We start from the raw sequence: 23,393 nt of genomic DNA, 5'->3' as shown, positions 1-23,393 counted from the left end.
TCCTCCCACTAAAGAGCTCAGTGACATCAGCAAGGGCAGCTGGGCCAAAGCCAGGCAGCTTTTTACAAATCAAAACATCTGCCTCGACCATTAGTCAAGTGCACATGCCCTCTGTACACTCCAGAACAACAGTCATTCTGAAGGATTGCCCTGGTAAACTTGCAAACACTTGGAAACAACTTCTGACATAAAATATGTTCAATTGAAACACTGAGTAAACATTTGTCATTCTGCTTTGTAAGAGTTGTAATTAAATCTGAGCCACAGAGGAAGGCAAACAAGATGAGCTGTCCAAGAACTTTATTTATTTTTTTAATCAGTTTTGTTTTGTAATGTCATGAGTCATCAGTGCTGGTGGTTTAGTTTTCTAAATGTTTTTTAGTGTATAAAAAACAACAGCTTCACTAGCATCATTATTACTATTACTCTATTATTATTATTAAACATAACTTGTCCCATACCCTTTGTGCTAGCCATGAGGGGGGCTAATTTGTAGTTAATTCGGATACGACAATAGTAATATGCTCCTCATTTTATTTAGCTAATGTTAAAGGGTTAGTTCACTCAAAAATGAAATGTATGTCATTAATGACTCACCCTAATGTTGTTCCACACCCGTGAGACCTCCGTTCATCTTCAGAACACAGTCTAATATATTTTATATTTAGTCCGAGAGCGTATGGAAGTGTATGCACACTATACTGTCCATGTCCAGAAAGGGAATAAAAACATCATCAAAGTAGTCCATATGCGACATCAGTTATGGAAATGTAGAAATTAAAGCTAAAGCTCCAATCTGCCACCCCAAAATCCAGAAAAAAAGTCTGTTAGTGCCTCAGTGACAACTTAACTCAGATAAGACATCAATCTTAGCTGTCAATCATGACGTCACACCCCCTGTTTTTATAGCATCAGATAACTAAGTAAAACTAAACTTATTTTAAAAAGGAACACTTGAAATGAAATCATTGTGATACATAAACTAACTTTAGGGAAAAAATATTTGAGGTGTAATTTTATTGTTTAGTTTGCCTCGCATCCATTAGAAAACATAGAGGGGCGACTATACTGGGACCGGTCACCAGGGGGCGATCGAGGCGCAAAAGCTTCAGTTACTGAGAGGGGTACTGCAGGCCTGATTTGAACACCTGTCTATAACCTAGAATTCTGAACCGCAAAGACCTGTTAGTCTGCCTTTAAAATGTCCATCTCTACTCCATTTATTATCCTAAATTAGATGCACCTGTTTGAGGTCATTAGCTGCATAAAGACACCTGTCCACCCCATACAATCAGTAAAAATCCAACTACTAACATGGCCAAGACCAAAGACCTGTCCAAAGACACTAGAGACAAAATTGTACACATCCACAAGGCTGGAAAGGGCTATGGGGAAACTGCCAAGCAGCTTGGTATAAAAAGGTTTACTGTTGGAGCAATCATTGGAAAATGGAAGAAGCTAAACATGACTGTCAATCTCCCTCGGACTGGGGCTCCATGCAAGATCTCACCTCGTGGGGTCTCAATGATCCTAAGAAAGGTGAGAAATCAGCCCAGAACTACACAGGAGGAGCTGGTCAATGACCTGAAAAGAGCTGGGTAATACACTAAGACGTCATGGTTTGAAATCATGCATGGCACGGAAAGTTCCCCTGCTTAAACATCAGCACATCCGATTTGTCCAGGCCTGTCTTAAGTTTGCCAATGACCATTTGGATGATTCAGAGGAGTCATGGGAGAAAGTCATGTGGTCAGATGAGACCAAAATATAACTTTTTGGTCATAATTCCACTAAACGTGTTTGGAGGAAGAAGAATGATGAGTACCATTCCAAGAACAACATCCTTACTGTGAAGCATGGGGGTGGTAGCATCATGATTTGGAGGTGTTTTTCTGCACATGGGACAGGGCGACTGCACTGTATTAAGGAGAGGGCCATGTATTGCGAGATTTTGGGGGAACAACCTCCTTCCCTCAGTTAGAGCATTGAAGATGGGTCGAGGCTGGGTCTTCCAACATGACAATGACCCGAAGCACACAGCCAGGATAACCAAGGAGTGGTTCTGTAAGAAGCATGTCAAGGTTCTGCCATGGCCTAGCCAGTCTCCAGACCTAAACCCAAAAGAGAATCTTTGGAGGGTGCTCAAACTCTGTGTTTCTCTGTGACAGGCCAGAAACCTGACTGATCTAGAGAAGATCTGTGTGGAGAAGTGGGCCAAAATCCCTTCTGCAGTGTGTGCAAACCTTGTGAAAGACTACAGGAAAAGTTTGACCTCTGTATTTGCATTATGTCTCTCACAGTGGACATGCACCTACGTTTACAATTTCAGACCCCTCCATGATTTCTAAGTGTAAGAACTTGCAAAATAGCAGTGTTCAAATACTTATATATATATATCTTGTTCTTATTTACAGCTTGTGTATTTTTATTATTATATTTGACTATTTTTGTTTTATTATATTTCTATTTTACTTAACAGAAAACAAAAAGTTACAGATGGAGTGCAGAGACGTTTAATTTAGAATAAAATTAAGGCATACTGTAGTTCCGAGCGGTCTTATATTTTCTTTGTCAACTCATCTACTCTCTCACTCCCTTCCTCTTTATCTGCATTAATTGGATTTAAAATAAGAATGAGAAAGCTGTTTTGGGTTTTAGAGGCTTTTAGTTTCATCTTATCCCTTTAAGAACTGCTGAGGACTAAATGCTTGCCTTGCCAACAAAGCAAATAGAATTGAATCTGCTTTAATGTAATGCCCAGAGGATATATTAGTATCTGTTTGTGGTGCGGTGTGGTGACAGCTTTACCAGTGATTAGCACAGGGATACTGTCAGTGCCGCATAGTGAGGAAATTATTTTCTAAAAAGCTGTTGCCACAGATTGCAATGGAAAACATGATACTTATTAAATTACTTGGTGGGAATGTATTAGCCTTTTTGGGATTTGGGGTCTTTGTGTACGTGTGTGCGTGCTAGCTTATGCGTTTATGTGCTTTCCATATGAGAGAGACAAGAGGAGACATGTTTGATTTTTTTTTTTCTTTTATAGTGCATCAAGACCTACAACTCTGATTGGCATGTGGTGAACTACAAGTATGAGGATTATTCTGGAGACTTCCGCCAACTTCCAAAGTAAGGACCACAAGAATGATCGAATTATGAAAAGAGATGGAACAGAGATAGCTATTTACAGCTGGTCTTCATTGATACATCCTATCTGTTCAACGGCATCATATGTGTTCCAAAAACCTTTAGTGAGCTGATTTAGGCAGGATTTTAAGGTATTAGTCATGCTCCCGATATGTAGTCTGTTCTAAAAAGTAGGCATCATAATATTTTTTCTCTCAGTGCCACAAAAGGTATTAGTCACATTATTAAATATTTGGTTGACAGAACAACAAAGAAAACATACATGTTTTCAGCTCTTTTTAGTTTTTAGTTTGTTCCAAAAGGTTTGTGTATGAAGTAATTTGGTTTGTAAATACTCCAGAGGGACTCCAGAGTATTCCTGAAAGCAGGTTATGTGACATACCTGGGTATGTTTAAGAGTAAGTAAGCGGATAACCTCAACTTTCGGTTCCAAAAATAGAGGTAACTTTCAGGGTATGTATATGTAGCCATAGCAACTCACTCTCTGAACTCCTGCTCCAGAGCGGGTTATGTTTCAGGGCTAGTTTGCTTAAGAGGTATTCAGATGTGTGTTATATATACTTACAGTATATTAATATAACTACATTTGTTATATAGTTACAGTTATATAATATACAATATTATATGTCAAGTCTAAAGCACTATTAGAACTGTTTTTAAATGTTAGTTCAATTATATGCATAATTATAAATATGCATTCAATTAATTAGCATCAAACAAACAAAATAATCAATATTCTCAGTGAATAAATATTACTTGTTGAACGAAAAGATAAAACTTTTTTTTTTATTGCACAGCCATTAAATAGGTGCCGATGTGCACTAAGTATATGTAAATTGGCATTAAACCAAAGACGAAGAAGGAAGTAGAACAGCATGCTTTTTCTTAGCGTCTGTTTCCATGGAGAATCATCAATTCGTTGCTCTTTTGAGAATGTTTTGTGTGTTAACCAGGAACATACTCTGAGTTGTCTGAACTTACTCACGGACGCATTTTTTGGAACCATAATATCTTGAGTATACAAGCTTTTGATTTATATAGAGTTATAGGTATATGAGTTCAAGGAGAGATGAAGGTATGTAACGATAGTGAACCTTGCTTTCTGGAATACCCCCAAGTTCTTCTTGTGTGTAATATGGTATATAGTTTTTTTTCTTTAAAAATAAAAGCACAGGAAAATGTTTATTTATTTAATAAAATTGTTGATTATGAATCAAATTACAATTCATTCCATACTTAAACAAAATAATTATGGATTGTTTTAGCCAATATTTGTGTGTATAGTTGTGTGCAATAGTTGAGTCTCTCAAATGCGTTGTTCGAGCAGTAATATTATTGTGTATTTAGATCATGGCTGGCATTCCCAAAACCTTCTTAACACTACATCATTCTTAAGTTATACCTTAAGGTATCCCTTAACGTTAATATGTGTTTCCCAAAACGGTCTTAGTTAAGAATACCTTCTGTAAGTCATACTTTCGTAAGGTTGGTCTGGACCACTCTTAGCTATACCTTATCACTATTGACAGTTCATTCCACTGGTGGCCAACACTGTGGAAAAATCTTCTTTATATGTCAGTCTATACGAATATAATTCTGAAGTTGTAATATACACCCAGTGTTCAATTAGGCTAGTTAAATTGTTTGTTTGTTTTTTATGCAAGGATTAAAATTGCCATTACATTAAGGGGGGGGGGGGGGGGTGAAATGCTGTTTCATGCATACTGAGCTTTTTACACTGTTAAAGACTTGGATTCCCATCCTAAACATAGACAAAGTTTCAAAACTAATGTTGGACGTTTGATGGAGTATTTCTGTGTCAAAAATACTCCTTCCAGTTTCTCACAAGTTTCGGAGAGTTTTTTTCGAGTATGGGTCCGCTTGACGTCGATAGAGCGGAAGGTCCTTGTATGGGCCGTACGGGCTCTTCTCCCAGAAGGGTGCGCGCGCGCGTGACTAGAGCGAGAGAGGAAATGCACGCCACCCATAAACACTCACAGCAGCAGATCCACTCGTTCGTGAACACTTATGTCGTTATAGTCCGCACCGCACTCCACTTTATTCCTATGGGTGACATAAAGCGACTTCAACGCTTCAGCACAGCATTCCGGGAAGGCAGCGCTGCATTTGAACCGATTTGAACGCAGAAATGACGGGAAGGTTCACAACATCATGGATCTCCACGGTCACTGCTGTCACAAGACTTCACCAAATCATACCAAAGAAGTGTGTTTTTGATGGAGCAGTCCCGATAAAGGTTCGGTCCTGCTTTGGAAGCAGGCGGTGAGTAAAACTGCTTCAAATGTCTCTGCTGTTGGCTATCGTCGCGTAAGTAAACATCAGTAAACAACACGATCATGTATAGTTAATTTATCAATGGAGCATGCGATCTATAGTGTGTGTTTAAATACATTTGTTTAGCTGACCACTATAGGTGTCAGTAAAACCACCCAAACATAAACCTAGCGCTCTCACAAAGCGTGCTTCTTCATTCAAATGCGCAAACAGTTACTGCATTGTTGTTCTATGTATAACGTTACACTAGTCTGACGTGCAAAACCGCTTTGCTTGCTACTGCTAAGGTTTAGTTGCATACAATAGTCCATAAACCGAATCATGTCCTCATAAACTGCGAGTAAACACACACAAATGTTGACAGGCCACTAAATACAGTACATACCACAGAGACGGATGTCCTGCTGTTGTTGTTTCCCCTGTTCAATTTATTTTAGCCTCCGGATCTGATTCTGGATCATATATGTATTAGTTGAATCTGATTTAGGGTAGCGTTTTCTTCTCCACGCTTGAGGACGTCACCGCTTTGTGTGCATTCGTCATTCTTTAGCTCCGCCCACACTATACGCCTCCAGGCGCTCGTTTTTTTCCGGAAAGACTCGGTACAGCCCATATTTCTTTTATAAATATAATAAAACTAAAGACTTTTCGGAGATATAAAGGATGCAATACTACTCTATAGGTACTCAAGATTGGCATGAGATTGACTGAAACTGAGTGTTTCACCCCCCCTTTAATGGTTGTTAGCTTATTCAAAGGTACATTAGCTGGCAAACCATTAGACAGGAAAGGCTTAGGAGCCCATTTAAAGGGAATGCTTGTGGAGGAGTTTGGTCAAACTATGGTAGCGAGACAGTGAATACTTGAGCTAAATCAAAGACGGCGCCGTCCACGGAGCCGTTTTTATTCAGTAGGCCATCCAATAACAGACATTAGTTATTTACACAATAATATGACTCAGCTGCTGGGCAATCATCCCTGGCTGTGAAGTAAATCAAGACGCATGATGCAGTTGAGAATGAGATTGCTGGTTCGTGCACTCATTTCAAAATTTTGTAGATAAATGCAAGTTCAATTCTTTCTGGTGCTTTTTTTTATAAAAAATAAAACTTTAAATTATATATATATATAACGCAGTGAAACAGCCCCTGCATAGAGTAAATAATTGATTCTTGAGACATCGATATAAGCCAATTCAGCACCACCGTCACGAACAGCACCAGCTAACGTCGCACTTAAGAAGGTATACCTTAAGCGACCTCCTAAGGTATAGTTCGGGAAACACGCCTAGAAATGGGATACCTTTAGTTAAGTTATACCTTTAGAGTTTTCGTAGCGCGCTAAGAGACCACGTTATCGGGAAATGCAGCCCACACCAGTATGGTGCAGGATGACAAATGCTATAAAAATTACATTTTACATTCATCGTGCATATGTTATTTACTATTTTTAAAATATAATAGTTATATTTCAGCCATTATATCAGCCGTCAGCCACTCTAGAATTTTGGCATCGGCCTATAAAAAACCTACAGATCAGCCACTATTTAGAGGACATCTCTAAATCTCTATCTGCGAGGCAGTTCTCTAGTTTTTGGAACAGAGCTCATGTGTTGCTTGTGTTTGCACAGTGTATTTGTGTGTGTGAAAGAGGGAGATATGCTATTTTATGCACTAATTTTTGTCAGTGTCCTCATCCTGTCCTGCCCAAGTCTTGACAGCGAGGTCTCGTCCTGTGCTAAATCTGGAAAGTGCCTTTCTTCACACAAGCACAACCCACCAGCAGCTCTTTTCCTATTTCCTTCTCACTTTTCCTTTCTCTTCCTCTTTCTTTTGTCATTCAGGACATAAATACTCCACCTGTTTCAGGACAAGGCAGCAAACAAACGCCAGACAAGTGTCTGTTATCCACTGTTGTCACTTCCTGTCTCAACTAACATATATAACAATTATGTCATAGCGGTCAATACCTGGCAAATCACATTGTGGAGATCAGGAGCCAGCTAGTGTCTGGCATTTGGTAAAGGTCACAGAGGAAGCAGGAGGGATGATGGTGATGGAAGAAACAGAGATAATGTGTGCTGTGTTTGTGAAGCTTCAACATCATCATCATGACCGACATTACGATCCACCCCCACACCTTCATGATAATTTCGCTAATGCAGTTTCCTTGAACACACATGCACATGTGCACATTTTGCATCAGCTCTGTGAGGGATAAGAGCAACTGTGTCCTTGAGTTATAAGTGCTGAACCTTTTTGTTAGATGTACAGTGCTGCAGACATGAATGATGCCTCAAATCGTTTAGCTTGTTAAGATATTTGTCACCAAGTAATCACATTGTGACACGCTAAAATCGTATAAAAGGATTATTATTACTTCTATTCGTATTGAATCTGATCCTGATGTAGTATTTGACAAAAGCAATTTTCTTAGCTTCTTGCTCAATGTTGCCTTTTTTATGAAACTTACCTATATTCAATTATTGATCAAAAAAAAGAATGCATGAGGCTAGAAAAAATGGCTTTTCTTAAAAGTCAGCATGAAACAGATGTTGCGATTGTTCTTTTTTCCTCTATTGTGACGTATATCTGAGTGAAGCGGCTTCTGAAATGAGAAAAAAAAATGTAGGGGGGAGGGAAGGTTAACATTTTGGAGGTTTTTTAAGGAGATTAAGGAGATTTATTATTGATAAAGATTAAAGCACATTAATTAACAAAAATTATAATGAAGTGCACATATATTTATAATATACACTAAAATATTACATAAAAAATAAGAATTGTCCATTTTGATTTCATGGCAACATTAAATGCAATATATGATATATTACATGTTCATTTTCACATAACAAATACGTTTTGGAGGCCATAAAAGTTTTGTGAAAAGGATCAAAAACGCTGGCAGGGAAAGAGTTAACACTCTTAATCTAAAGTGGAACCAAAAATGCTAGCAAGCCCTCAATGTTTTGTTGTGGAGGTGACTTTTGAACAGGCAAAAAAGTCTATTGGTCTTATGGTTGTTGTTATTGGTTCTTGTTTTTTAATTATTTTTTTATTTTTTTACAGTAAAGTTCCTCGGCCAGAGAAACTAGCGAGTCACGTGTTTGAGGTGGACGAGGATGCAGATAAGGAGGAGGTAACGGACAATTGCCCATGATTCCTCACTGTGATTTTTTTTTATGTGTCTATAAGTTGGTGTTTCTTCAACTCTGGGTACTTTTTTAATGTACCAGGGGTACCAGTCCTTTGGGCCAAAAAAGCTCTTAGGAAACCCCCACATTTTTCATTACAGATATGTGGTGTCATTTACATGATTCAGAATGCAGCCCTGTAATTAATGATTAATGTAATTAATGTGCAGCTCAGGAATTTGCTCATATTTGGCTGTTTAAACTCACTCTGTCCAGACGTTTGTGTAATAAACAAATGAAAAAGAGCTAGAAACTCATGCGTTATTGTTTCATAACTCTGCCAGTTTCCTTAGTATAGTGACAGTTAAAGAAAATGGTATTCCCCATACTGCACTTCTATGCACCATACTTCATCAGCATATCGCAACTGTGATTTCCTCGCTCTCCTCCTCTCTGTTCTTACTGGCTGATAAGCAGAATAAATAAATAATAAGGAACTTACAGCTTATTAGTAATGCGTTTGTAAGGAGCCTCTGGGACTACATTAGCCTTAGAGAAAGAAAAAGCACTGGGCTCGGCTGTCTGTGGGCCATTTGATCCCCTGATTGGGTTTCACCGTCGTTTCCCAGAATTCCAGCTCCATGTCTGCCATTCTGTCTGAGCGCTCGCTCAGGGATGGAGTTTGTTTGTTCAGTTTGAAGGCTGCTCCCTGTAGGGATGAGGGAGAACATGAATAATTGGGGGGGTCAGGTGAAAATGGACTTCATGTTGAAACACAGAAAGGGCATCCAGAGGCTCTAATGTGGGAAAATGTGTTAGATATCGACATGTTTTGTTCAGGCTTGAAGAAACAGATGAAGTCAGACTGTGTGGGTGTATGATTGTGCTTCTGTGTGTTCTTATGTGTGCTCGTTATATTCCTCTCTGGTTCCTGAAGGATGCCGCGTCATTGGGTTCTCAAAGAGGGGGCATGTCCAAGCACGGCTGGCTGTATAAAGCAAACATGAACAGTGCCATCAGTGTTACAATGAGGGTGAGTTAGCCATATACACAAGTGCTTTCTGAATTGATGACGACAAAAAATATCTGAAACATATTCTTACACACAATAATCACTATGTTCAGAATAAAATACTAGCACACTGAATACAGCCAAGTAGAACCAGAGGGGTTACACACAGTTTAGACTGTATATCTTTTAAAATGCAAAACACATTATAAAAAAGACAATTCAAAAAGTGGTAGGCTGTATTGTTGTCACCACACTTAAAAATACTTTTTTCCTGGAGTTTGTTTTAAAAGAAAATACAATTTCAGTCTTTCAAAATGTAATGCTGAATAAAATTTTCTACTTGCTGTTTTTTGTAATTAATTGTGAAATTTACTTGAGCGAAAATTGTTTCTACAGTGCACGCTTAATTCAAAAAATGTACTTTACATTTTTATTGAAATATTGAGTCAAAATTATGGTTGATATTAATTCCATTGTATTGTTCATATCCCATTGTGCTCTGGTTGCATACTACAACGTTTTGAAAAATGTTCATGGATACAGGAGACTCATATTGTGCATAATATGCATACTGCACACTGCACAAATAGTAGTATGGTAGTGAGTCATTCCAAACATAGCCATCAAATCAAAAGCTGATGTTATTGACATCACATGGAGTCCAGTTTCTGCATAGCTTTGTGTTCAGCTGGTTGTTGTCAGTCAGAGCAGAGCAAACTCTGACCCTTAGTTCTCCTCTTTGCAGATCTGTGCTCAGCATACCATAGACAGGAAGTGCCACTTCCAGTTCTCACTAATCCATTTTCCCATGGCCGCTTTCCCCTAGATGTTATTTTTAGAACAGTCACTTGTTTTGCATCTAAACGCAGTGTGTTTAAATCTGCTGTTTTTATTGAATGCTCTTTGTGTTTTTTCTTGGCCTTTAGTCTTTTAAGAGAAGGTATTTCCACTTGACCCAGCTGGGAGATGGATCATACAACTTGAACTTCTACAAAGATGAAAAAATATCTAAAGAACCCAAGGGAACCATCTTCCTGGACTCATGCATGGGTGTCATCCAGGTAAATATCAGCGAGGGGGCACATGCAGCTTCCAAAAGACAAAAATTTATAATATTTTTTACATTTAATACGGTCACACAGGTGTTATTAGAACGTCATGAACTGCTATTCAAATCTGTGTTCACTCTTTAATAGCTGGCGCTGAACCAGAGATGGGTGTGCTCGTCTGTCATGAATCACAACCATAAATGGCAACTTTTCAGTGTTTTCAACCATATAATTATATATTATATGTTTCTGATGTTTAAATATACATAGTACTAGCAAAAAAATATAGATTGGAAGTAGCAATATTAATCCTTTTATCCAATATAAATCCAGGCGCCCGCACTTCCGCTTTTTCCGGTCATGATTATAAAGTAAAGCAGCTCTGTTTATCATATTAGATACATTTAAGTGTGTTTAAAATGATGTTATGACGTTACTCTGTGCATTCGCTCAGCGCTGCTGTGACATGTTCACACTGCTAAGAGAAAAGCGCTTCTGCAGAATAAAACCGAGGGTAACGCAGATATGACGTGATTGACAGGCGACTCCCTCAAACGCTATGCTGAAACGTCCCACTCCTTAGTTAAAATAGCAATTTTCTCACAATTTACAAATAGTTGGAAACATTTGGGATATTGTAAGTACTCAACTGAACAAAATATATTACACTGGCCTGGTGGTTTTTGGATATTTTACTGCAAAAATACTACATAGTGCACCTTTAGGTGAAGGTTGAGAATGTTGTAAAATGTCATGTGGTGCGACATTATATTCATAAAAAATATTTCAATATACATAAATAATAAGTAAATAAATTGTAAATCTTTTTTTTTAATAATAATTAAAATGTGTACACAGTTGTGTAATGTACACATTTATTCAGTGTTATTTATGTTTATTGCTCTTTTTTACTTCTATTGTAACTTTTCTGTAATGTTAGCTTTCTTTTAAAAAGAGGGAGCAAATCAAGTTAGCATTGTACTCTTTTGTAATCAACATTGCTCCACAAATGTTATCGATAAATCTTAACTTGTATTGAACCTAGAAAATTGTGTTAAAGTTCATAAGGGCATTTTTTCGTGTATTTACTTCAGCACAAAGCAGTTTATAAAAGGAGTTCAGATTTCTAATAACATCCTCATAAGTCTCTTCCATTGTCTTGACCAAGAGGGGATATCAGTGTTTGGATGGTCAGTTCCTCTGATGGGGTACTCAGGGTTGCAGAAAAAAGAGAAAAATATAAAAGAGAGAAAGAGAGAGAGAGAGACAGAAGGAAAAAGTCCAGCTTAATTCATGCTTGATTTCTCCCAGGGTCAAATATTTCCGCTTTGTGGTGCGCTCAGTGCATGTGTGTGAGAGTGAAAATGTGATCACATTCCTCTATTCACCAACCCTCCTGAAAGAATAAAGTATTCCTTTGGTATGCACAACCTGTCTATCTGTTTTCAACATCTGTTTTTTGACTTTTTTTCTGTTTTCCACATTTCAGACAAAAGAAAAATAGTAAAAGTTATTTCTAGCTCTAAAACCTAAACATTTCAACAGGTGCACATGCATCGCGCCCAGATATTCCTCAGCATTTGTCTGGGAATAAATGGCTTTCAGCTCCTGCAGGATAGATATATTTTCCATAGTCATTTCTGGTAAATTCTTCATAAATTCATTAAGTGTAAAATCATTCCAAAGTCTCTGGTGCTCGCACATTCCCATAGGAAATGAGATCTCCTTTTTCTCCCACAAAAAAAAAAAAAAAAAAAAAACATTTCTACAAAAATAAGTTTAAGAAGAGATCTTACTATGATCCTACTTAAATTGTGCTCAGATTTGCCAAGATCTGAGCTATGCTGTTCACTGCCAATGACATGATTAGAAATGTCTCTCTTTTTCTGTCACGTTTGTCTGTGTGCAGAACAGTAAAGTACGGCGTTTTGCGTTTGAGCTGAAGATGCAAGATAAAAGCACGTATCTTCTGGCTGCAGACGGTGAAGGAGAGATGGATGACTGGATCAGCACCCTCAACAAAATCCTCCACAGCAGTTTTGAGCTTGCCATGCAGGAGAGGAGGAATGGAGAACTGCACGATGGTGTGTTTTTGGGCCAGTAAGAGTGTGCAATTCACAGATGTGTGTGTCTGATGTCATATATGACAGGTGGAGTGTGTTGATACATTACTATATGATAATACAAGATTGTTGACACAGTTTGAGCACACAGACATGTATTTGCAGAGCCAGCTGAGTGGTCGAGTTACCTATATGTGTATGTTTTCTTTGAAGAGACCACCCACTCTTTAAATGTCTTTTAATGGATACACGGTATGCATATATCTAACACTCCTGAACTGACGCACACATAGCCATACACAAACAGTAACAGTTAACACCTCTTAAGCCCTTCGGATTTTACACTGGAGAGGAGGTTGGGCGTCTTTATTTATGTTTGATGAGCTTCAAAGGAGACAGCACATTCCTTTCTTCTCGCCTAGTATAAAACAACAAACACCTGCTGACCAATCAGAGTGCAATCAAGTGCAGTGCAGAACCAAATTATCGAATTACTAGTGGGGCTTGCTAAGGTAGGTAAGCATGACTCTTGCTATTAGGGTGCTTTCACACTAGCACTTTTGGTGCACACCCGGGTCAGAGTTCGGTTTGTTTTGGATGATGTGTACACGGTCTTCCGACACTCGGGTGTGCACCCGCGAACCGCAACTGAGTCCACTTAGGGTGCGTTCACACTTGTAGTTCAGTTAGTCTGGTTTGTTTGGCCCGGACCCCAAAACAAATCATAGTCCTGGTCCACTTAGAGTTCACACTGGCATTTTTAACAACAAACCTAAAGTTACCGAACCAAAGGCATAGGGAGATGGTCACAACCTGATTGGTCGGCTTATATGACGTAGGAGCTTGCTTACCGAACATTCAAAACAATGCTGTGTGCTGGATTAAACGCGATCATTTTATGCGTGTACATGGCATAATTTTTACCAGCTGAGAACTCACGAAGAGCTCATAAACTGTTCAAAACAGCACCAGGATTTCCTCCGTTGTATGCAGAAATGAAGATCTGCTGTAAAAGAGATGGCAGTTCCGTCGTCTGTACCGACTAATGGGCAACACAGATCTTTTGATGAGAAGAACCAGGTATGCTTTTTGTGCGTTTTTTTTATCATTTTCGAAACGTGCTCGGACCAAATATTGATGAGGCACTTACCTCCTCGTTGCTCGTTTGCCCTCTAACGTTAACGTTACTCAATGCGGATATACCGATGACATTGTGACATTAAGTCCTGTTTTTGGTTCATTTACATGTCTTTGGTCCGTGTTGCGTTCATAAATCAATCGAACCGCACCAGAGTTCGTTTGGAAATGGACCGAGACCACTAAAAAGATGGGTCTCGGTCCGCTTCCAAGTCTGCTTGACTTGTTTGGTGCGCACCAGGGTTCGGATGGCAGCATTCACATATGTTCAATTGAACCGCACTAACCGAGCAATCACACCAGGGTTCGTTTTAATTGAACCAAACTTGACAAGTGTGAACGCACCTTTAAAAGGGTGGTCTGGGGTTCAACTCTGGTACGGTTCGCTGGTGATGTGAACGCAAGCGTACTAAAACGCGGAAGTGAACCGCTATTAATGACATATGATTTGATAAAAAATTTGTGTTTCACTAATTTACCTGACGAGTGTCACTGACATACTGCAAGCAAAGCACTGTAGATCACATTTCTGCTCATCTTTGGTGTTCTTTAGAGTATTTGCAGTACATTCACGGCAGAAAGACGCAATGTGCCATTATGTATTGAAGCTATGGTAACAAAACCAATGGTTCAAAAACAAAAATATAAAAGTGACGGGAGCAACGCTATGCAATTTGCCGCCTTTACGCTCGCTGTCGTTACTAAGCAACCGGGTAAACATCTGCTGCTTTGATGACGCAAACGAACCCGGGTCCGGACCCATAATAATATGATATGAACACAGTCCAGTGGGGCAAGAGGGGAAGGGGGAGCAATCGAACTCGGGTTCGGTCCAGGCAATCGAACCAAGTAATCATAATTAATGTTTGGGATTAGCGGGAAAAGAAACTTCTGACCCTTTGTTCATTTTGCTGCCTAACATGTCTCGCAATGTTGGTGCTACGGACATGAATGATACCTCAAATCTTGCAGGTTGCTGAAAATAAAATGGAGGAAATTGCCTTATACTTAGCTACACTGAAGGAGAAAACTGTCATATTTAGGGCACATAATATCTTGGGGCGGAAAAGAATGTCTATCTTGATATATAGACATTTAGACTCACGGCTTTATGCTGTACTACTGAGTTTGCTGGTTTTGAGATTTTCAGTTCAGCATGTGTGTTTTCTCTCACACAGACGATGAGCTGGGCAAGACAGACATATCACCAGGGAATTTTCAGGACAGTTTCCAGGTATTGTGAACACGTTGACACTAGACACACATGTAGACATATAGCTGATTATAGAAAAACAATCATCTACAGTTTCAAGGGTGCGTGTGTGTGTGTGTGTGTGTGTGTGTGTGTGTGTGTGTGTGTGTGTGTGTGTGTGTGTGTGTGTGTGTGTGTGTGTGTGTGTGTGTGTGTGTGTGTGTGTGTGTGTGTGTGTGTGTGTGTGTGTGTGTGTGTGTGTGTGTGTGTGTGTGTGTGTGTGTGTGTCTGTGAGTGTGTCTGTGAGTGTGAGTGTGTGAAGGTAAATACTGCTTTTCAGTTCCTGTGTCTTGACTCTAAGATGATCTCAATGCTGGCGTCCTCACTGTCTGCCCTCTCTCTACACATCCACAGTTTTTCCACTCACCCTTAGTCTTCTCGGCTAATGTTTTCCAACCATTCCACAATGAACCACCCACACTTTGGAACACACACACACACACATACACAGTCTTTCTCATCTCTCTCATCACATCTTTCTCTCTCTCTTCTCTCTGCTCTTCATTCTCCTGTCCTCCTTCTCTCTCCTCCCTGGAATCAATCGTCTAGGCGCCGCTTCTCTCTATAGTCAGAATAGTTCTCACACTGAAAACCCTAATAAGTTGATTTAACTCAATTCATTTGAGTAAACTTGTTCCCTCAATTCAATTGAGTAATGGAGTCTCCCAAAACTTGTATATTTAAGTTCACTTAACTTGGTGCTCACGTTCACTGTACTTAAATTGTTAAGTTCACCAAACTGGGTACACCAGTTCAGTACACCATGCTGGGTTCAACCAATCAAAACTTCCCCATGGGTCCCAACATGCATTTCAGCATGAATAAATTATGCATCTAAATTGTGACTAATTTTCTTTAATTCTTACTATTTGCTTTTACATTTGCTGTTTTGTTTTGATGTTTTTGTAGCTTGTTTTATGTTTAGAGTTGCTTTGTTTATCAGAATTTTATTTTAATTTAAATTGATTGTCACCATTGTAGAGATTCATACGCCGATTCTTGATCTGTGTGTGGGTCTAACTAATGTCGTAGATTTAAACTTCTAGTGCAAATAATAATTAAATAAATACAATTTTTAATTACCACAACAGTGAAGGATCTCATGGCTATTAATATTAATATTTTAAAACTATTATAAACCGCTTTGACAAGTAGAGCATTAGACTCTGCATGATATCAAGGATTTTGTTAATACGTGATGATGTTATCATCAATGTATTAACAACACCTCTTAATTATATTTTCTCTTGACTCTTTGTTTCTTAACAAATGTGTCTCACAAACACAAAGCAGCCAAAGAAACATTAATATTACACAGTCAAGTGTCAAGAGCCCAACTAAAGCAAACACTTATCTCCATCATGGTGACTATAAACAAAACTATTATTTTCATTAAAACAGAAATAAAGTCAATCTGGTTAGTTATAAGTTAGTTCACATATTATTGTTAGGTTTATTAAATTACACATTTTTACTAATCGAATTTAAGATTGCATCACAATGAGAAAGTCTCCATCTTATTTTGAATCAGCAACAGACGAGGCAAAAAGGACCGCCTTTTATAAATGTCCTCCAATCAGTGAATTAGTTCTCATTTCCAGACAGAACTCCTTGCATGGCCAATCACATCAAGCAAGACCAGAGTGAGCTTTTTTATGATTATGATTTTGAGTTCATACAACTTGAAATCTTAAGTTTATGCATTTTGTAGGTTAATAAGTTACACTAACTTATATTTTTGAGTTTTTGGACTAATACTATTTATTCAAGATTACTTGATTTGTTTAAGTAAAGACAACATTAGGTTTTTCTTTTGCCTTTTTCTACAGTAAAAATATCTAAACATTCATAAAACAAAATACATTTTCTTGAGAAGCTAAACTGTGTAAAAGAGATATAATACAAAAAAAATGTAAGAACTAAAAAAATACTTGTTTAATAATAATAATAATGGCAAAAATAATTATTCACTTTCTTTTTCTAATCTTAAATCTAACTACATTTAGGTTTACAGAGTAAAACATATATTATATTATCATATTTGTTTATCATTTAAAGTTTAAAAAGTCTGAAAATCATATTTTGCATTCATCTTATTTTGCATTAATTTCTATTTATGGAATATTGCAGTATTTATTATAAATTATTTATCTGTGCACTGCACATCATATTTTTTTTTTTTCTATTAATGTGTCCTCGTAATATTTCATTGAAAAAAATCCACTCACACCAATATCTCTTCTCTGATGATGTGTTTACAGGCTTTACTGGTTTATGGGACAAACTGTCACTCACCACTGTCCCGCCCTACATTTTTTCTTGTTCGAGAAGCTGTTTCACTTGGATATACGTCACAATAGGAATGCGCAAACACCACATCCTTTTCATGCCGATTTAAAGGATGTTTAGATGTTTTACTGAAAACCAAGACAAAATACTAATTACGTTTTTTTTGTCATACAGTATGTTGGAACAGGAAACACAATCAGATGCAGTAATTAGCGATTACCATCTTGTTTTTGCTTTTTAGAGTGCAAGAGACATTGAGTCCAAGATGAGGAGTGAGACTCGTCTGAAACTCTTCACTCTGGACCCTGACACACAGGTGAGCCACAGCTTCAATAATACCAAAACATTAAATCACAGGGTGAGCTACTGGTTTTAAGCTCGGTGTGTGTATTTTGGCCTGTAGAGACTCGATTTGTCTGGCATTGAACCTGATGTGAAGCAGTTTGAGGAGAAGTTTGGGAAGAGAGTTTTGGTCAGCTGCAATGATCTGTCTTTCAACCTTCAGAGCTGTGTAGCAGAGAATGAAGAGGGACCTACTACTAACGTAAGATTCACATGCACAATCACAGTGGTTCTGGGGTTATAAAGCTCTTTTCTTTGGCGAAGTGTCACTGTCTCTGAAGAGGGATGTGTTGTGGCAACCAGCCAGACTCCATGGGAACGGGAGAATTGTGTGTATATTGATAGTCAGCCCTGTATGTGATTACATAAAGGTAAATGTGCAATTATTTGAATGTTAAACCTCTTTCTCCTATTTTAATGTAATTTTCAAACACACACATAGAAGACTGGAGTTCTCAATAGGCTATATAAATGTTGGTCCAACATGTCAACCTTAGCTAAACACACACCTCTGGTACAGATTACCCTATAAAAAGTAAATATATTTGCTTATATATAAATTATCAATATATTCAATTATGTATTGTATGTATTGAACATATTCAAAAGAATATATTGTAAGCAGAAAATATTGAATAATACATAAGGAATTGCTTTTCATATATTGAAAAATATCACCGTATACTATATATATATATATATATATATATATATATATATATATATATATATATATATATATATATATATATATATATATATATATATATATATATATATATCCATATATTTATATTTGTAAAATTGAATTTGCACACACCATGTTCCTTTGACTTGCCAGTTGTTCAAAAATAGTAAAAAATGTATATGTTTTCAGTACACACTTTTTTCTTATATATACATTAAACTGTATTTTCATATGCAAACAAAAGTGAGTTAAAAGTTTATAAATAAGTGTTCATCTTTATGTTAACCCATGTGTTAACCTGTGAAAGAGAAATTAATTGAGTGTATCAATGAAGCTATTGCATATAAAAAAGTACACTTTAAAAAAAATCAGGCCCCAACTGAAAATTTTCTAGTGACTGATCACATCTAAATTTTTCAGTTGGCTAAATTGAATTTCTGTGAATTTATGCAATTTAATTCACATAAAATCAATTTGGCCAACTAAAATTTTTTTATGTGATCAGTCACTAGAACATTTTCAGTTGGGGCCTGATTTTTTTTAAAGTGTAGTGGATTTTTGTTTTTCATTGCTATATATTTTTTTATGTAACAATATATGCATGGTCATAAATTGACCATATAGCACTATTTTTAAAAATATAAATACATTTTCAATATATGGAAATCACATGATATTTTCCAGTATATTCCCATATAGTTTTGTTTCGTATGGGTAGATGCAGTTTTCACTGTTTTCTTCAGGTGGAGCCCTTCTTCGTGGTGCTCTCACTGTTTGATGTGCAGAACAGTAGAAAAATATCTGCAGATTTTCACGTGGATCTAAACCACCCACTGGTCCGATCTATGATCCCACCACCAAGCATGCAAATAAATGGAGGAGTGGACACCCCTCATGGAGAAATGCTTAGTGAACTGCTGGAGGGAATGCTGCAGTACCCCAAAAAAGTAAGAGGGCTGAACAATCTATTTTTAAAGAACCTATGAAATGGATGGATGGATGGATGGATGGATGGATGGATGGATGGATGGATGGATGGATGGATGGATGGATGGATGGATGGATGGATGGATGGATGGATGGATGGATGGATAGATAGATAGATAGATAGATAGATAGATAGATAGATAGATAGATAGATAGATAGATAGATAGATAGATAGATAGATAGATAGATAGATAGATAGATAGATAGATAGAGAAAGGTTTCTGTAATGGGTAGGTTTAGAGGTAGGGTTAGGATATATATAACTGTGAGAATATACAATTTTTACTGTATAAAAATCATGATGTCTATCCCCATAAAACATGAATGTGTGTGTGTGTGTGTGTGTGTGTGTGTGTGTGTGTGTGTGTGTGTGTGTGTGTGTGTGTGTGTGTGTGTGTGTGTGTGTGTGTGTGTTCTCTTAGCTATACTTTAGGAAGTTAACTATATCTAACATCTGGGGACATCCTTATATGGAAAAACCATATATAAATAAAATACACAATCTTTCAAGTAAGAGAAGTCTAAGTGCTCATTTTTGTTTTAGGGTGTCTTCTCTGTGACGTGTCCTCACCCTGACATCTTTCTGGTTGCACGAATGGAGAAGGTTCTGCAGGGAGGCATTACACACTGCGCTGAGCCCTACATGAAGAGCTCCGACTCCAGCAAGGCAATGGGCCTAACATAACCACACACACAGTGCATAAACAAAACTGCTGATCCATAAATATACACAAACAAAACAGAAGTACCAAATACACAATGTCAAACAAAACACTAAGTGGTTATTAGAAGGATAAGGAAAAGGATAATCAGGGATTAGGATTCATAAACTTGCTAAGAATTCTACCTCATCCCACAATGACCCTTGCAATATCCTGCCAAAATCGACTCTACGTTACCAACTAAAAACCCCGCAAGGCTCTCAGGAACATGCTGTCTGCTCACTTTACCGTTAAAAACAACCTCTTGAGAGGTTTTGGGAAACACTGTGTGTGTGTTTTGCTTCGCAGGTTGCTCAGAAGGTTTTGAAGAATGCCAAGATGGCCTGCAGTAGACTGGGCCAGTACAGGATGCCTTTCGCATGGGCAGCCCGGTGAGCCAAAACTGTCTGGAAATGTTCTGTTCTTCTCTCTGTGTGTTGTGTCAATCACAATATTTAATCTTTTTGTTCTTTTCCACAGGCCTGTGTTTAAAGATGCCTCAGGGACTCTGGATAAAAGCGCTCGGTTCTCCGCACTGTACCGGCAAGACAGTAACAAACTCTCAGAAGAGGATCTTTTCAAACTGCTGGCAGATTTTAGGAAGTCAGTACTCGCCTCAAGCCATCAGAATTGTCTTCACTGTGATGTGTCTTGTCCCTTTTACAGTAGTTTTAAAGGTGCCCTAGAATGAGTTGAAACAATATGTTAAATTGTTCTCTGATATTTACATAGAGGGTATGTGGCTTATTTAAGGGCAAAAATTGTCCAGATACAGTTTTACAGGTCCATTTAAAACCTAGAAAATGTCCCTAGGATGTAATGCTCTGTTTTTGCCTTATTTGGAATAGTCATGAATATTAATGTTGAGCTCTGCTCTGATTGGCTTATTTCAGCAGCTCACAGCAGTTCAGCAGTTCAGCGAAGCGGCTCGTGATTCCTGACCGTCCTGACAGAACACAGACAGACTGAATGACACTTTAAGCAAAAACATCTCAAATGGAGATTGATAAAATGCAGCCTACTTGTTTATTGGTGTTTTCAGATCATCCGTGCACGAGAAAGAGCTCGCGTTCGTACCGTTGCCAGATTTCAGTCATTCAAATCCCCCAAACAGAGCTTTTCTGTGAAAAGAACACATCCGGTGTTTTACCTAAACGTGTCCAATCTGGCAACCATATGCACGCAAGCTCTCTCTCGCGCACGGACGATCTGAAAACACCAATAAACAAGTATGTGACAAGTAAAAAAATAGACACACTATTTAGTTTTGTATGGTACTTGGTGTTTCCTGTTGTTACTGTACTAGCATCTTGCGTCTATACAATGCTGTCTCTAAGATATTTTCAATTTAATCAGAAATTGTTTAAACAGTCAATAAGTGGATAAAATCACTACTTACTGCTTGCAGGAATACAGTTGCCCCTTTCTTCAGTTTAAGGCGCTGAGCGAAGCTTGCTTGAAGTGGGCCGAACAAACGAACAATTTGTTACAATTTGTGGTATCCAATTAAGTCCTCAGGTCTCCTGCACAGCCTAAACATGGCATGTGATCATCGGCTGCTGTTTTTGCTTTCCTCGAATGTCTTTACCTGCAGTCTCAATGATTCTGCTCCATCATTTAAGCCTGACAATGAACATGTTTGGACAGATGCAAATGTTTGGGGCGTGCAAATAAATGATCCCCAACGCTTGCATCACGGTTGGGTTTATGTTGAGAAGCACATATTTTTCTGTGGTGTTTTTGATTCACGAGATTTACATAAGAAGTAGGAGGCGTTGTTGATGGTGTTTGAGACCCACAGTATGTGATGTCCGTGTACTGAACTCTTATTATTTCACTATTCTAGGGCACCTTTAATCTTTGGAAACAATGTATTTTAAATGGAATTATTTGTCTGCAGTGTATATCCAGCTGTGGATGATCCCACTGTTAGGAATGTGTTTTGTAGTACTTCACCAACAGAGAGATTCTAACAGAAAACATACTGTATAAATCAAAATTCTATCCACAGACCTGAGAAGATGGCTAAATTACCTGTCATCTTGGGTAACTTGGATGTGACCATTGATAATGTCCCTCCTGACATGGCTAGTAAGTCTAGTTGATAATGTAATCTTTCTGATGATATTTTCGTCAAATTTTATACTCTTATTTCCTGATGTGTATGCCCCACTTGTGTGTCATGAATCGGTCACTTGAACTCAGATTTTCTCCTCCATTGGCTAGATTGTGTCACTCCATCCTACATCCCAGTGAGGCCTTTTGAAAGTAACGGGACGAGCAATGGTGTTCTGTTGGAGGTGGAGGAGTTTGTTCCCTGTATTGCCAAGTGCTCTCAGCCTTTTACCACCTACAACAATCATCTATATGTCTATCCCAAGCACCTCAAATATGACAACCAGAAGTCTTTCGCCAAGGTACATTAGCACTATCAGCTGAAAGCCTCTTTTTGCAATTTCTTGCTAAATGAGGTATTGACATGATATGAAGTATTGATATGAGATGCCCAGTGTAATGGAAAAAAATGTTAAATTTGCACTTAGAGATTTGGCAGTAGGTTGTTTTCTGGATCTTGTTTTTTCTTTCTATTATGTGACTCAGGCAAGGAACATTGCAGTATGTGTGGAATTCAGAGAGTCGGATGAAGAGGATGCTCAACCTTTGAAGGTATACATCTGCCTTAAGATAAACAGTGTAGAATATGATTAACTCGACCAGAATAGAATATTGCTCCATGTTTATTCGTTTATTCATGTCATGTTATGTGTAGTGTATCTATGGTCGTCCAGGAGGTCCAGTCTTCACCAAACATGCCTACGCAGCTGTACTGCACCACCAACAAAACCCTGAATTCTATGATGAGGTGATGAATGAGGCAATACATATTATAGGGGTCAATGCAGGACATAATTATATAAGTGGAGGAATTATCCACTTATCCAATTATCACAATTCTGACTTTATAACTTGCAATTATGAATTTATATCATGCAATTTTGACTTTATATCTCACAATTCTGAGAAAAATGTTAGAATTGCAAGATGTAAACTCACAATTGTGAGATTAAAAATTCGCGATTTTCTTTTAAAATGTTTTATTCTGTGGCTGAAACAAGCGTCCATGTTGTATGTTCATAATATAAGATTATAATACATTATTATTTCTGATGTGAAATGTATTAAAATATAAGAATTTTCACTAGTGCTCTTTTGAAATCCAAATTTTTTTATTGATAATAATAATAGTGGGACAGCTATTCCAATATGATATTTTTATCACTGTATATTCAAATT

At 37.8% G+C, this 23,393-nt stretch overlaps 1 protein-coding gene across 10 annotated transcripts in view; it reads left to right on the top strand.

Annotated features, from left to right (window-relative positions):
• Positions 1 to 23,393, top strand: part of dock9b (dedicator of cytokinesis 9b) — a 114,052-nt gene that overhangs the window by 53,289 nt on the left and 37,370 nt on the right. For all 10 annotated transcript variants that reach the window (XM_067459233.1, XM_067459229.1, XM_067459226.1 and 7 more), the window contains exons 4-19: positions 3,050 to 3,132; positions 8,514 to 8,583; positions 9,516 to 9,611; positions 10,517 to 10,651; positions 12,549 to 12,723; positions 15,018 to 15,073; positions 17,622 to 17,696; positions 17,784 to 17,924; positions 19,154 to 19,357; positions 19,943 to 20,065; positions 20,409 to 20,491; positions 20,580 to 20,702; positions 22,111 to 22,190; positions 22,326 to 22,516; positions 22,701 to 22,766; positions 22,870 to 22,962. In XM_067459233.1, coding sequence (XP_067315334.1) covers positions 3,050 to 3,132; positions 8,514 to 8,583; positions 9,516 to 9,611; positions 10,517 to 10,651; positions 12,549 to 12,723; positions 15,018 to 15,073; positions 17,622 to 17,696; positions 17,784 to 17,924; positions 19,154 to 19,357; positions 19,943 to 20,065; positions 20,409 to 20,491; positions 20,580 to 20,702; positions 22,111 to 22,190; positions 22,326 to 22,516; positions 22,701 to 22,766; positions 22,870 to 22,962 — 1,794 coding nt within the window. The remainder of the gene's footprint in view (positions 1 to 3,049; positions 3,133 to 8,513; positions 8,584 to 9,515; positions 9,612 to 10,516; positions 10,652 to 12,548; positions 12,724 to 15,017; positions 15,074 to 17,621; positions 17,697 to 17,783; positions 17,925 to 19,153; positions 19,358 to 19,942; positions 20,066 to 20,408; positions 20,492 to 20,579; positions 20,703 to 22,110; positions 22,191 to 22,325; positions 22,517 to 22,700; positions 22,767 to 22,869; positions 22,963 to 23,393) is intronic.

Source organism: Pseudorasbora parva, chromosome 12 (assembly GCF_024679245.1).
Source record: "Pseudorasbora parva isolate DD20220531a chromosome 12, ASM2467924v1, whole genome shotgun sequence".
NCBI lineage: Eukaryota > Metazoa > Chordata > Actinopteri > Cypriniformes > Gobionidae > Pseudorasbora > Pseudorasbora parva.
Note: the sequence above shows the minus strand (reverse complement) of the source record. Positions and strands in the feature narration are given on the sequence as shown.